The sequence below is a fragment of the Megascapheus bottae genome, chromosome 7 (assembly GCF_031878675.1).
Source record: "Megascapheus bottae isolate mThoBot1 chromosome 7, mThoBot2.hap1, whole genome shotgun sequence".
Lineage (NCBI taxonomy): Eukaryota > Metazoa > Chordata > Mammalia > Rodentia > Geomyidae > Megascapheus > Megascapheus bottae.
Genome location: NC_143515.1, coordinates 40,770,752 through 40,786,576, shown reverse-complemented (window position 1 = coordinate 40,786,576; position 15,825 = coordinate 40,770,752). Strand labels below are relative to the sequence as shown.

At 36.5% G+C, this 15,825-nt stretch overlaps 1 protein-coding gene across 1 annotated transcript in view; it reads left to right on the top strand.

Annotated features, from left to right (window-relative positions):
- Positions 1 to 15,825, top strand: part of Ehbp1 (EH domain binding protein 1) — a 283,776-nt gene that overhangs the window by 210,505 nt on the left and 57,446 nt on the right. The window contains exon 16 of the mRNA XM_090336837.1: positions 6,215 to 6,362. Within this exon, the coding sequence (XP_090192963.1) occupies positions 6,215 to 6,362 (148 nt within the window). The remainder of the gene's footprint in view (positions 1 to 6,214; positions 6,363 to 15,825) is intronic.

Below are 15,825 nucleotides of genomic sequence, written 5' to 3'. Positions count from 1 at the left end.
CTGTGTCAAAGCCGCTGGGATGCCACTGCTGATCACTTTAATTACTACGACTAAGGAGGATAAAATTAAAAGTAGCACCATTGAAGCAGTGGAAGAAAGCTTGCCTAGATGTCGGTGAACTGTGAAATATAAAAATTGCATACCAATACATTTTTTATGGAAAGGAAACAAGGAATTACATTACTTATTCTTGAAGAGTTTGTCCTTAAATTGTCAAGTTTTGCTAGTGCATCTATCTATAGCAGATTGTAGACCATTTCAGAATGATAAGGAAAATAGTAACTTGTGTCTAGAATGGTTTATTTTGATCCATCTTCTCTAGTTGAATATTTGCAGTGTATTGAAATATGGATTCCTCTTGAACCATAGCAGAACTTTTGCCTTATCCTAAAGATGTTAGCAAAGAAAGCAAAGCTTAAATGTGCTACATTTTATACTTTTCTTAAAGGCTTATGATTCAAGGTTGCAAACCTAAGTTTTAAATGAATATAAATTAGTTTTTCATTATCTCTCTATTCAGTAGCACAAAGGAGAAATTAAACTGATTTGTACATCATAAGTACATGTAAAAAAAAACTTTTATTATTTGAAAAACATTAAGGCCTTAAAAACAAATGTTCTGGACACAAGTTTTGTAGTAGATAAGACCAGGGCTTGGAAATCAAGCAGATACCGAATATATTTCTGACTCTGCCATTTATAATATGTATGACCTTGGGTGGTATATTTGAGATTCAATTTTGATCAAGGTAGGATATCAATAACTATCTCACTAAGTTGCAAACAGAACATATCTATGTGAACACACAGAACCTTATTTTCTCAAAAGCTTGTTTTAATTTTAGAGACAGTCATGGAAAGGGAGCCCTTTCTCAAAACACAGCTACCATCAAACCCTACCAAGAATGCATGTGTATTAATAAAGTTGGATTATCCTATATAATACTGTATAGAAAAGGGCAAGAGGCATTTGAGGGGGAGGGATTGGGGGGCTCGAACTCAAAGCCTCATGGTCTCACTTGGCATGTTTGCTTACTTTTGGTATTCTACCATATGAAGGATGCCCAGCTTTTTACTGGTTATTTTGGAGATGTGCCTGGGTTGGCTTCAATTCTCCATCCTCCGTAAGTCAGCCTCCTAAGAAGCTAGGATTACAGGTATGAGTCACCAGCTACTGGCGTAGAGCCATTTGATTTTAATCCCAATAAACTTACTTAAACTTGAATTTTTTTAGTGTACTTTTCCTTTTAATAAGCTGTCAGCAAAAAGATGTCTTGCTTTTTTGTCAGCACTCCTAATAAACAGATGATTTAATTATAGCAATGTGTTAGTCTTCTTTTGACTTTAGAATGGTCAGAGCAGATATAAAAACACATTTCTGTACTTAGATAGGTTTAGGCAAATTATCATTATCAGAAGTATTAACTACATATTTGGTGAAATTATTTTGAATGCTATACTAACATAATAAAATGATCGTTGTCCCTAGTCTAGTCAAGTTTTCCTTGAACATAGACAATATGACTTTTTTGCAAAAAAAAAAAAGCGTAAATATTTTTCCTCTATTTAAATACTACTGTACAAATTCTGTGTGTGTGTGTGTGTGTGTGTGTGTGTGTGTGTGTGTGTGTGTGTGTGTGTTTTGCTGGGGATTCTGCTCGGGGTCTTATTCAGACTAGGGAAGCATACTGCTACTGCACCCAATTGTTGACCTAACAAAAATAACTTTTAATGGAACCTATGTATAAAAATTAAAATGAAATTATTTTATTTAGAATAAATCTAGAGATTAATAAACTGGAAATTAGCATGATCACTTAAACTGATTATAATCAGTTTAAGTGGTATAATTACAAGCTTTTTCTTCATGACTTTTTTACCCTTGAAGTGTTGAGGATTGATCCTAGAACCTTGTGCAAGCTAGGCAAGCACTCTATCACCTAGCTATGTCTGTGATGACTTTCAGCAATTAACTTTTATTTTCTCAGTTCTTTGTCTTGAGGGAAGTTAAAGGGTGAGAAAACAAACAATGCAGATATGCCATCCCAGGGGAGAGCTCTAGGCCCAAGCAAAATTGTCTCTGTGGTGTTAGGACATTAGTAGAAAAGTAAATTAAGGCAATCTGATAGGGAACTAGAATTCTGTCAATCAGGCTCAAGATTTTGTGCTCTGTCCATAAACTTTGTTTACTGTAGGGTTTTATGAGTTGTAACCTGCCCCTTGCAGTCTGTTAATGAGGCTAAATCTTGCTACTTGAGAATTGAATTACAGCACACCTCTGGGCTAATGGTTATAAACAGAAAGCCCCATTAGGACTGCATTCTGATTTGTTCATTTGCATTTTTTCTATTGTAAGGGGAACAATGATGGGTAAATAAGTACAAACAAATAATTTACATGGAAATTGATAAAATGTCTGTAATTAGTATTTTAGAGTTAGTTTTATTAATGACTGCCTGCTTTAAATTGCACTCATGGTAAGCTCTCAGCAACATTTGCAGAATGGAGTTGGGGAGAGGGCTTGTGGAATAAAATTAGGTTCCCATTTCATATTTATAAAGGTAGAATCATTTAACTCATTTAAAATAACTTAGTTTGAACCAGCAATTCCTCAGAATTGGAATTTATTCATACAGTAAAATTCACTTAAATCTAGTTGCCTAAGGCATATCAAATAATGATTTTTATTAGTGCTCTTAAATTTTCTTAAGTTTGAAAGATGAAAGTTTAGCAAAAGCTCAATTTTCCTCAATTGGTCATGTAATTTGGTGCTTGGGGATCAAATGGTTTGGTAGTTAAGAGCAAAAGCCATGGCATCAGACATAAGCTGAATTCTTGGTTATGACATCAGTTCTAGCTCTGGATTCCTGGGATTTGACATCTAAATATTGGAAAGGGGGAGAACAGGAGACTTGAAAGGAAGATTGTGAGAATTAAATGAGATCATGTATAAAATATACTTTTTACATCATCAGTCTTATAATCTCTACAAAGTACTCTTCTACCTACAATTAAGCTTCTCTTTCTAACACTTGGTCTTTTTCAAAATCTATACCTCTCTCTTTCCTTTCTTCTCCAAGATTCATATATTAAAATAAATTTGATTAGGACTATATTATAGAAAGTTAAAAGTGAAAACAATTAAAAGTAAAAAAAAAAAATGGTACCACATTATAACCTGGCACCAGGGTCTCACATCTGTAAATCCTAGCTACTCAAAAGGAGGAGATCTAAGGGTCAGATTCAAAGCCGGCCCCAGGCAGGAATGTCTATAAGACTCATCTCCAGTTAACTACCAAAAAGCCAAAAGTAGAACTGTGCAGTTCATGTAATAGAGTGCTGGCTAGCCTTGAGCAAAACACCTCAGGGACAACATCTAGGCCCTGAGTTTCAAGCCTAGCAACTAGCACTAAAAAAAAAAAAAATTATATTTTGACACTCAGAAATCTTCATCAGGACAATTTTATATAGTTCCTCCAACCCTTTCAATGTATATGTTTATGTGTACATATTTCTTTCTGTATATATATATATATTATCAAAAGACAATGAAATACTGCTATGTGATCATCTTAGATTCCTGATAGAGTTTGTTTGTCCAAATCAGTGTGTATGTAGGACAGTATATTGCATCTGGTTGTTAAGTAGTGGTAGTGGTGGTGATAGTAGTAGTGATGATTGGTTAGTTTTTTGCTTGCTTAACAAATTTCTTAAAGTGACCAGGTCAGTTCTGAATTTGTTTGATTGTTTCCTTGTTTTGCTGTTTACCGTGTTTCTTTAAGTCTTGCCCTTGCAACTAAAAATTAATCTTTGTGGTATTACTTAAATATATGCTTCAGTTGCTACAATTATGTAATAATGTATCCCAAATTTAATATTGTAGAATAGGCTCTCAGATTCTGTAAGGATGCTTTGTCTATGTACCATGCTAGTAGGGGGCCATACTACAGATTGAAACCATAGCCTCAAGCTTGCTGGGCAAACACTTCTATCACTAAGCTACCTCCCTAGGCTTGAAAGCTTCTTTATTCACATGTCCTACATCTAGGCCTTGATGATCGAAAGCTGAACTTGGCTGGGGCTTGGGCTTCTCACAGCATGTCATGGTGCTTATCAGAATGGAAGAATTCCAAGTGGGTATGTCCTTTTTTGGCCTAACCTTGGAAATCATCTGTAACATGGGTCCATATTCTGTTTATTGTATACTAAAGCCCAAATAGATTAAATGCCACTGCCACTTCTTTTTGAGACAGTGGCAAGTTTTGGCTGCATAACAACATGTGGGCTTAAGGATAAAAACCCAGGCCCTTGTGATTGCTAGATAACGCGATACCACCAAACTCTACCTCAGTTCTATAAGAACAGCATGTAAGACGGAACATATTAGTATAGCTGTCTTTGGAAAATAAGACTGCTGCAGCACAATATGAATATATCAGGCCTGGTTAAAGTAACTCCCATCTCTACCCATTCCTAATCCTCCTCATTCTTGAGATGCAGCTCAAAAAAAAATGTGGTGATTTTTGTCTGCCTCTTAACCAAAACTATTTTCTTTTTTTTCTTTTTTTGCCAGTCCTGGGATTTGTACTCAGGGCCTGAGTACTGTCCTTGTGCTTTCCTCAAGGCTAGAGCTCTACCACGTGAGCCAAAGCACCACTTTCAGCTTTTTCTATGTATGTGGTACCAAGGAATCAAACCCAGGGCTTTATGAATGCTAGGCAAGCACTCTACCACTAGGCCAAATTCTTGGGACATTTTGATCAAGCTCCTTATGGTTATAAGCTTTTTGAAATAAGTGTATTTTCAGGTTTGAATTTTGTTGGAGTGGGTAGTGCTAAGGATTGAACTCAGGTATTTGCACATGTTAGATATGTGCTTTACCATTGAAGTATATCACTCATCTATGCTTAACATGTGTATAGCATCTAGCATGTTACCAAGGTTTGTATTAAAGACCAGAGAATCAAAGAATCAAGAGAAGCAAATAAGTGAAATTAGCTCATGCCTTTTGGTAGCTCAATTTAATTATGAAGTACATGTGTCTACAGGGGTATAATTTAACAAGTATTAAAAGAAAAAATTAACACACCTGTAATCCTACCTACTCAAGAGGCTGAGATCTGAGGATTGAGGTTCAAAGCTAGGCTGGGTAGGAGAAGTCTGTAAGACTCCTATCTCCAATTAACCACTAAAAATCCAGAAGTAGAACTGTGATTCAAGTGGTAGAGCATTAGCCTTGAGGGGAGAAAAAAAAAACAGCTCAAATACAGCACTCACACCCTAAAATCAAGCCCCACTATTGGTATGTGGGTGCGTGCGTGTGTGCGTGTGTGTCTTGAAGAGTGAGTAGAAGTTAAATAATAAAAAAAAAATACATAGTCTAGGAAGAAAAAATAACATTTAAAGCCACAGGTACATGAAACTACCTACTACATGTAATTCTTTGTAAATAAACATAAGGTTTTGTGAGGTTAAGAGATCAATAGTAAGGGATAATACTACAAAAATACACTGGAGCCAGCTTATTGCAGTCTTTGTTTTGTCATACTTATGTCTTATTTTATTTGCTTCCAAGCTTACAAAACAATTTCATATTAATTATTTACAACTCTTAATTTTAGTTTAGTAGATTCAAAACCCATGTTAGACTTTTAACATTTTTTTCATTGTTCATCTGGGAAAAGATGGAATAGCCAAATAAGAATCTTTATATCATTTGGGTTATTGTTGTTGATCATCTTTTAAATCACACTTATGTACTAATCTATTCCCACTCCTACTCCATAGAAAAAAATACCATTCTTATGCCTGATCAATTTATTTGCTGCTATCAAAGATATGAGTGCTCAATGCTTCTCTTAGAAAATAGTTAAACTCTATTCTTTAAATAGTAAGATTTTAATTTAAATTCTGTCTTGTGACTTCTGTAAAGTTGGATTATAATAGTTCCTGAGTTTTCTTCAATATGTATTGCCAAACATTTTTTAATTTGAATTTTTAATGGGTATTTTGCTATAATAATTTGTCAGTTTAAAAAAATCTGATTCTAGGATGTCTTTTTAAAATGGTGTGACATCCAACTGATATAGAGCATCCTATTTATAATGTGGGGCAAGCACCATGCTGTAAACCAGTTACTATCATGATGATCAGATTGAAAATGAAATTGCATTTCTGTCAATTACTGAGTTGGCAACTGTTCAATATATCTTAGCAGCAAGATGAAGAGCGACGTCGGCAGCTGAGAGAGAGAGCTCGTCAGCTAATAGCAGAAGCTCGATCTGGAGTGAAGATGTCAGAACTTCCCAGTTATGGTGAAATGGCTGCAGAAAAGTTGAAAGAAAGGTCAAAGGCATCTGGAGGTGAGTTAAAAAAAATCCTGTATCATATGCTACAGACAACCCAGAAATCTGCAGTGGACCTTTGGGACTATTCTTACTTCAAAATGTTACATCAAAAACAAAGTTGCTAACTTATTGATATGTTGCAAAAAACCTAAAGGAAACATAGTAAATCACAAGATTAATGTTGCTGTTTGTAAACCAACCTTTTGGTTTATTTATAACAGATCAGGAATTACTGTCTTTAATAGAAAACACAAACCTTAGTTTGTGATACCCCATGATACCTCATTAAGTGTCTCAGAAGTAAGTAAATGTAGTAATAAGAGTAGTAGTAGTAGTAAATAATGTTAGGATTGTAAAACATACAAGTGATAAGATTTGACAGGAAAGACTTTGTTCTTAAGGTTGAATCTAAAACCATGTACATAATAACCAGTCCACACTCCACTCCAAGCTCCAAAACTTTCACTTTGAATAAGATCTTTATAATGGGTAATATTCTAGCATTTTGAATATGCCCCATATCAGTTTGTTTTTAGTCTCCTAACTCTTTTCTGTAAAATAGCTTTCTTTAGTATCTGAAGAGATTATTTTAAGCTTAATGTTGGAAAAATGACGATTTATAAAGATAATTTTAATAAGACATCTTAAATTTGGAACTTTTAAAATTTAATAGTATACTCAAGTGGCCTGTGAGGTCCTTTTTCTTAATTTTAAAAGTATATAAACTTTTATATATGAAAACATACCAGCTACTTGGCCTGAATTAATCTTAGAATTTTAAAATCACCCTGAATAGTAGGCAATTCAGGATTTGAATAACAATTTACATGGCTAAAACAAAGGTAAGCTGTTTCCAGGTACTTATAAGTTTCTTCAAAATAAACTGAAACTTACTGATGTGATTTCTAATTGATTCATTATCATATAAACCCCTGTTATATAGAGAATTCATACTAGCACCTATGGAATCTAATATGGAATTCCATAAATTTGTTTTATTAACAGCCATGTACCTGACTCTCTGGACTTCTCAGAATGTGGATATCTTTGTGTGTGTGTGTGTGTGTGTGGAAGGGGGGTGTCATGGGGCTTGAGCTCAGCCTGGGCACTGTCCCTGAGCTCTTCAGATCAAGGCTACAACCCTACACTTGAGCCAAGCCCCACTTCCCATTTTCTAGGGGTTATTTGGAGATAAGAGTCTCAGGTCATTTTGTGCCCAGGCTGAGCATGCTAGGCATGTACCCAACCCTGTTTTTGCAATTTGTGTATTCTACTAGTTTTGTAATAATATCAGTAACTATTCGTTGCTACATTTATATAATGTTGTGGTAATTTGTTTTGATTTATTAAAAACAGGTGTTTCTTTTATCTGAAAATTCTCTTTATAAATATATAAGTCTGCTGGGCCTGGTGGCTCATACTTGTAATCCTAGCTATTCAGGAGGCTGAGATCTGAGAATCATGGTTCAAAGCCAGCCTGGGCACAAAATGACCTGAGACTCTTATCTCAATTAACCACCAGAAAACTGGAAGTGGCACTGTGGCTCAAGAGGTAGGGCAATAGCCTTGAGCTGAAGAGCTTAGGGGCAGTGCCCAGGCCCAGAGTTCAAGTCCCACGACCCACAAAAACAAAAAAAGGGGGGGGGGCTGGGAGTTTGCTAGTGGTAGAGTGCTTGCATAGCATGCATGAAGACCCAGGTTCAATTCCTCGGTATCACATATATAGAAAAAGCCAGAAATGGTGCTGTGGCTCAAGTGGCAGAGGGCTAGCCTTGAGGAAAAAGCCCAAGACAGTGCATATATATATATATATATATATATATTATATACGTGTGTGTGTCTTTGTATTTGTTTCCTTATGTCTCTAAATGATGGAAAATTCTCATTCACATTTCTTTATCCTCCTGAATGAGTGTCTAATGCTGTTAATGCCACCTTCCATGGCATCATAAAGCTAGTATCAGAATAATAGGAGTAGGGTGATGATTTGTCCCTGTTTCTTTTAATTCTTCCCAGTGTTGAACAGGTAATAATGTCAAACTCTTGAAGATTAAGTATTAAGAAGTTTGGGGGCCGGGAGGGTGGCCTGCTGATAGTGTGCTCGCCTAGCATGCATGAAGCCCTGCGTTTGATTCTCCCAAACCACATACGCAGAAAAAGCCAGAAGTAGTACTGTGGCTCAAGTGCTAGTGGCAGAGTGCTAGCCTTGAGCAAAAAATATCCTAGGACAGTGTCCAAGGCCCAGGACTGGCAAAAAAAAAAAAAAATGTAGTTTTTGTAATCTCATAGCTAAGGATACATAAAGAATAGACTAGGCAAAACAACTTCATAATGTTAAAATCCAAAGAGTGTGTGTCTTCTACACAATAAGAGAGCATCTGGGTGCTAGTGGCTCATGCTGTAAACCTAACTACTCTAGAGGCTGAGATATGAGGATTACAGCTCAAAGCTGTCCCAGACAGAAAGTCCAAAAGACTGTTATCTCCAACTAACCATCAGAAAACTGGAAATAGGGGCCGGGAGTTTACCCTAGTGGTAGAGTGCTTGCCTAGCATGCACAAAGACATGGGTTCGATTCCTCGGTACCACATAGATAGCAAAAGGCCAGAAATGGTGCTGTGGCTCAAGTGGTAGAGCTCTAGCCTTGAGAAACCCCAAGGACAGTGTCCAGGGCCTGAGCTCAAGGCCCAGGACTGGCAAAAAAAAAATATTTCCTTACATATCAGCTTAGAATTAAATAATAATAAAAAAAGAAAACTGGAAATAGAATGTTGCTCAAGGTGGTAGAGCACTAGTCTTGAGCAGAAAAGCTCAAGGACAGTACCCAAGCCCTGTCTTCAAGCCCTACAATTGACCAAGGAGGGAGGAAGGGAGGGGGAAAGAGACAGAGGGAGAGACAGAGACAGAAATGGGGCAGAGATAGCCAGAAACAGGGTGGGAAGGGAGAGAAAAAGCAGATACTTGGATTTGGCATCATTCAGTTGCTAAAGTTACAGTAAACAAATGAGAATTAGATCTGTCAAGATGGCAAGAACTACAGACTAAAAAGGAAAATCAAGTGAAAAGAAAAGGGGCAGGGTTTGACAGATATCTTAAGAGAATATGCCTAAGAGTCAGGTTCCCTATTCTCTAATAGGGATGGGGAGACTTATTTTCTGCTAAGAAACATTTGTATACTTACGTCATTATTACAGGCCATGCAAAATTAGCAACATAAGCAGATGGAACGTGTTCCAGCCAACAAGAAGCATTACTTGTTTGTTCTGTAACATACCAAATTATTTCACTGGCCTTATATAGCCTTTGGGCTAGACATTCTCCACCCCTAAAGAAAGTCACCCAGGTCCATTTATCCCATATGACACAGCATGCCTTAGATGTTGGAAATAGCCTTACATCTAATGGGTGACTCTAAGGTTGAGCTAAAAACAAGTACAATCAGTTTATTCCTCAGTGATGTATCTTGGGCTGTGCTTATAAAGGAACTTGGATCAGACTATGTCTGATCTTAGCTATTCAGACTAAGAGGTGAGGAAAAGTGAAAAGAATAAAAGTCCTTTCTAAAACACAACCAATTCAGACTTTCACACCTACCTACTGAGCAATATCATTCACAGTTGTTTTTCTTTTTTATATATTTTTATTGTAATTAATAGAAGGGTTACATTATATTCACCAGATAGAAGGTACATTACTTCACAAATATTGATACCCTTTCTCATGTCATGGTCCCCATTTACCTCCCCTCTCCCCCCACTCATCTTGATTTCCCCCCTTCCATATCCTACTTCAAACACCCAATTAAGCATATATAAAATATATCAGATAACAAGGTGAAATATTGTAACAATATGAGATAACCAAGGAATAGCAAAAGAGATGAGAGATAACACAGTACATTAAGGACAACGATCCCTCATTATGTGGCTTTTGTTTCTATATCCTGGAGGTCCTTACATTTAGCATCATACTATATGGCCTTATGTAACTAGATTTTGTTCTATTGTAAATCTCTGCTAGTAGAGCCCAAGGTTTCTACTGATTATGACAAATGATGGAAACCATTGAGCCTATGTTCCTTTGAGTCTGGCTTACTTCACTTACTATGATTTTTTTCTAAGTCTTTCCATTTCCTTACAAATGGGGCAATATCGTTCTTTCTGACAGCAGCATAGAATTCCATTGTGTATAAATACCACATCTTTTGATCCACTGATCAACTGAGGGACATCTGGGTTGGTTCCATATCTTTGCTATGGTAAATAATAATGCAATGAACATTGTTGTGCTAGTGGATTTAGTATGTCCTTGTTTCTGGGCAATTGGGTAAATGCCAAGTGGAATTGCTGGGTCAGCTCAAAAAATTGAATCACTTCAAAACTAATCTCCAAAGAAACAACCATCCCATTAAAAGATGGGCCAAAAACTTAAAGAGCGTCTTCTCTGAAGAAGAAATAAAAATGGCCTATTGACACATGAAGAAGCGTTCAAAATCTCTGGTCATAAAAGAAATGCAAATCAAAACAACTCTAAGATTCCACCTCACTCCAGTCAGAATGGCCAGGATCAAGAAAACTAATAACAGATGCTGGAGAGGATGTGGCCAGGAGGGATCACTACTACACTGCGAAAGCAATATGGCAGTTCCTCAAAAGACTAAATATCATTCACAGTTTTAAATCAGGAATCAGCAAACTGTAGAACAGGTCAGAGTAAATATTTTGAACTTTGCAGGCCATGTCATATGGTCTCTCCTAACATCTTCACTCTGCTTTGTAACCTGGAATCATCCATGAACAGTACTGAAATATTTATCCTCTGGCCTATGGTCTGTTGACCCTTACATACCAAATTCAAAATTCATTTAGGTTTACAAGTTTCCTAAGTGAAAATTACCCTTGCAAGGTTGGCATATCAGGGTGAAAGAATGAATAGTATGATTCATCAGATCCATAAGCATTTGGTAAGGTATAATGTGAAAGGAACCAGTCTGGATGGCATACTAGAGTAAGGAGATCTTAGAAGCAATAGTACAGAGTAACAAAGAACAGCATGGTAAAGGCTAGATACAGTAGATGAATCCAACTTCCTAAGACATGATATCACTCAAACCTACTGTTGATCCCACTTGTTCTCAAGCAGCAACCAACCTCAATAAAAAAGAAAACTTAAGTTTGAAGTGAAGCCTCTTTAACTTCATGATGTTCATAGAACATACATTCGAGATATTTTAGGTCATGTATAGCCATGTATACAAGCAGTCTACTTGCATCCTATTATAACTACATATACCTTAATTCTTATGCAAATAAGAGAATCACACCTGTGCTAGATTCTAGAGTCTGGCTTTAATTGGCTTTCCATTTGAATATACTTGTGGACGTATAAGACAAGTGGTACTATTATGGTACATTAAGCTTTTTTCTTTTAACTTCAGCATCATTTTGTAGTTATATGTTTGTAATAGCCTAGTTTAACAGTCCCATTCTAGACCAGGGACCAGTGGCTTGTGACTGTAATTCTAGCTACTCAGGATATTCAAACCAGCCTTCAGAGGAAAGTTCATGAGACTTGTATCTCCAAAATATGTCAGAAAATATGCCAGAAATGAAGCTGTGGTAAAGTACTGGCCCTAAGCGAAAAAATTCAGTGATAGCGCCTAGACCTTGAATTCAAAACCAGGATTGGCACACACACACACACAGCTAAACATATATCTCAGTTGTGGAGCACTTGCCTTGCACATGTATAATTTCCATAATGATGATGGTGATGATAGTAATTAGCAGTGATGTTGATGACATTGTTGTGTTCCATGTTGTGCAGCAGACTTGTAGGTTCATTGCATTTTACTTGGCTGGGTACAGGTCTCTGACTAGTTTGACAAAATATGATGTCCTTGTTTTGAGATATATGATACTGTTCACAGATTTGGCCTGAATTTTTGCTTTAGATATCTATTAAGGCTTTATTTTGGTAAATAAACACTAGATTTTTGTTTATAGTCTATAAACACATTTGTAAGGTAAGTATCTTGCTCTAGGATGATATTTATCATTTCATATTATATAATATTGGAAGATTTTGTCGGGGGGGGGGTCATAGGGCTTAAACTCACTGTCTCTGAGTGCTTCAGCTCAAGCCTACCCACTCTACTCTAGAGCCAAGTCCCACTTCCTGTTTTCTGGAGGTTAATTAGAGATAAGAGTCTCAAGTCCAAACTTTCTTAATAAGGACCAAGAATCACAACAAATCAGAGAAAGCCTGGATAAGTGGGACTGCATTAAACTGCAGAGCTTTTATATGGCAAAGGACATAGCTAGTAAATTAATTAGGAAGCCTACAGAGTGGGAGAAGATCTTCACCAACCAAACAACGGACAAAGGCCTCATATCTGAAATTTATCAACAGCTCAAAAAACTGAATCACTCCAAAACTAATCTCCAAAGTAACAACCATCCCATTAAAAAATGGGCCAAAGACTTAAAGAGAGTCTTCTCTGAACAAGAAACAAAAATGGCCTATAGACACATGAAGAAATGCTCAACATCTCTGGTCATAAAAGAAATGCAAATCAAAACAACTCTAAGATTCCACCTCACTCCAGTTAGAATGGCCAAGATCAGGAAAACTAATAATAACAGGTGCTGGAGGGGATGTGGCCAGGAGGGATCCCTACTACCCTGTTGGTGGGAGTGCAAACTCGTTCAACCACTATGGAAAGCAGTATGGCAGTGACTCAAAAGGCTAAACATAGAGCTCCCCTATGACCCAGCAATTCCACTACTTGGCATTTATCCAACCGTCCAGAAACTAGGGCATACTAAATTCACTGGCACAACAATGTTCATTGCAGCATTATTCACCATAGCAAAGATATGGAACCAACCTAGATGTCCCTCAGTTGATGAGTGGATCAACAAGTTGTGGTATTTGTACACAATGAAATTCTATGCTGCTGTCAGAAAAAACGACATTGCCCCAATTTGTTAGGAAATGGAAAGACTTAGAAAAAATCATATTAAGTGAAGTAAGCCAGACTCTAAGGAAGTTAGGCTCAATGGTTTCCCTAATTTGTCATAATCAGTAGAAACCTTGGGCTCTACTAGCAGAGATTTGCAATAGAGCAAAACCTTGATACATAAGGCCATATAGTATGAAGCTAATTGAAAGGACCTCCATGATACTGAAACAAAAGCCATATAATGAATGATTGTTGTCCTTAATGTACTATATTATCGCTCATCTCTTTTGCTATCCCTTGGTTATATCATATTGTTACAGTATCTCACTTTGTTATCTGATATATTGGATATATTTGTATTTGGTTATTTGGAATTGGATAGGAAAGGGGGGGAAAACCAAGATGGGGGGTGGGGAGGAGAGTAATGGGGACCAAGACATGTGAAAGGGTATCAATGTATGTGAAGTAATGCACCTTCTATCTGGCAAATATCATGTAACCCCTTTATTAATGACAATAAAAAATATTTTTTTAAAAAAAAGAGTCTCAAGTCCTTTTGTGGCTTGGGGGATTTTTTTTTTGAACTCAGGTTTTTGTGCATGATAGGTAGGTATTGTACCATATGAGCCCTTTTTGCCATAGTTATTTTTGAAATTAGGGTGTCACTTTTTGCCCAGGCACTCTGAACCATGACCCTTGTATTTGTCCTTTCTACCATAGCTGAAATGACAGACACAGGCTATCATGGCTAGATTTTTTTCTGTTGAAACGGGATCTTGAAAATATTTCTTGCTCAACCTATTCTGTAACTGAGATCCTCACAATCTCAGCCTCCTGCTGGGATGACTGCTAGGCTCTACCACACCCAGCTATGGATTGAGAAAGAGTCTCAGAAACTTTTTACCTAGGCTAACCTTGAACTGTGACTTTACCAATTTTCCACTCCCACATAGCTAGCACTATAGATGTGAGTCACTGATGACTATTTTATGTTTTTATGTATGTGTTCTATAATTTATCACTTTAGAGTTAGATTGAGATCATGTAAAATTGAACTGTTATTTTTTTACTCCTTTTGACTTACATAAAATAATGTGGGGTTTGGGGGTCTGGAGATTTTGTGTGTGTGTGTGTGTGTGTGTGTGTGTGTGTGTGTGTGTTTGTACCAAAATTTAAACTCAGGGCCTGCATACTGTCCCTGAGTTTTTTTTGGGGGGGGAGGTTTTGTTTGGTTTTGGTTTGAGGTTTGCTTAAGGCTAATACTGTACCACAACTTTACTTTCAGCTATATTGGAGACAAGAGTCTCATGGACTTTCCTCCCTGGACAGGCTTCAAACTACAATCTTCAGATCTCAGTCTCCTGAATAACTAGATTATAGGAGTAAGCCACCAGCACCTGGCAGATCATGTTTTGGTTTACATTTCAAATTTAAATTTTTTAATTTGCTTTTAAAATAGACTTATCTTCTTACCTACGCTATACTGGATTTTGATCCTCCTATTGTACTTCCCATATTGTGGATGCCATAATGCCAAGCCCTTTTTTCATCCTTTTACACCTTTTGACATAGCTAGCCTTGAGCCATTGTCCTCCCAAAACCAGTTTCCAGAGTAGTTGAGATTACAATTAGGAGCCACAATAGTTGGCAAGAAAGTATTTGTATTGTGTCCATGAGACTCTCTGTGTACTTTTCTGATATGGAAATGGATTTACCTGAACTTGTTGAAACAAAATAAAATCTTAAAGCCCCTTCAATACTTCCTATTTTCAACTTTTATTAATAATAATTACTATTACACTAACTTTTGTGGGGGTTCTTGCTGAGAATATTAAAAGCCATAATGGAAAAAATTTTCAACATCTTGATTTTTTTCTAAGTACATTTTAATAACTTCAGTTTTTTCTTTTAGAAACTATATTATTTTTGTTGTTGTTATCACCATTCTGTTTATCTATAAAAGTTCTGTTCACCCATAAAGTATAAGATTAGCCTTATTGCTGTGCTGTAATTCACAAGTGTTGGGATCCCTATTTTGTTTGTACTCTTGTACAGTGCCAACCAGAATGCATTTTCACATTCCAGTGCACATCTAATCTCCTTTTACATTTTCCTGGTCACATAATACATGTCATCTTTGCAAACCAGCTTTAGCTACATAATGAATCTCTAGTTTTTGCCTTGCTCACCTACTGGATTTTCAGTGGTTAACCATAAAGATATCTTTATCTGCATCTATATTCATATTCATATGTGAGTATACTATTATTATTAATAGTATACATGTATATGCACACAAATTCATATCCACTTTTGTCCTGTTAGAATGCATTTAGAGCATTCCCACAGGTGTGTTGAGAAATGTGTACTATTAACTGCTCAAAGGAATTCAAGGTTCATTGTAAAACTAAAGTTAGTGAATGGAAAGGAAGTAGGAAACCTGAGCTATATAGGAGATCAATTTTTACTCTTGCCCACCTGGTAATCCTTTTATCTAAGTTAGCAATACATATA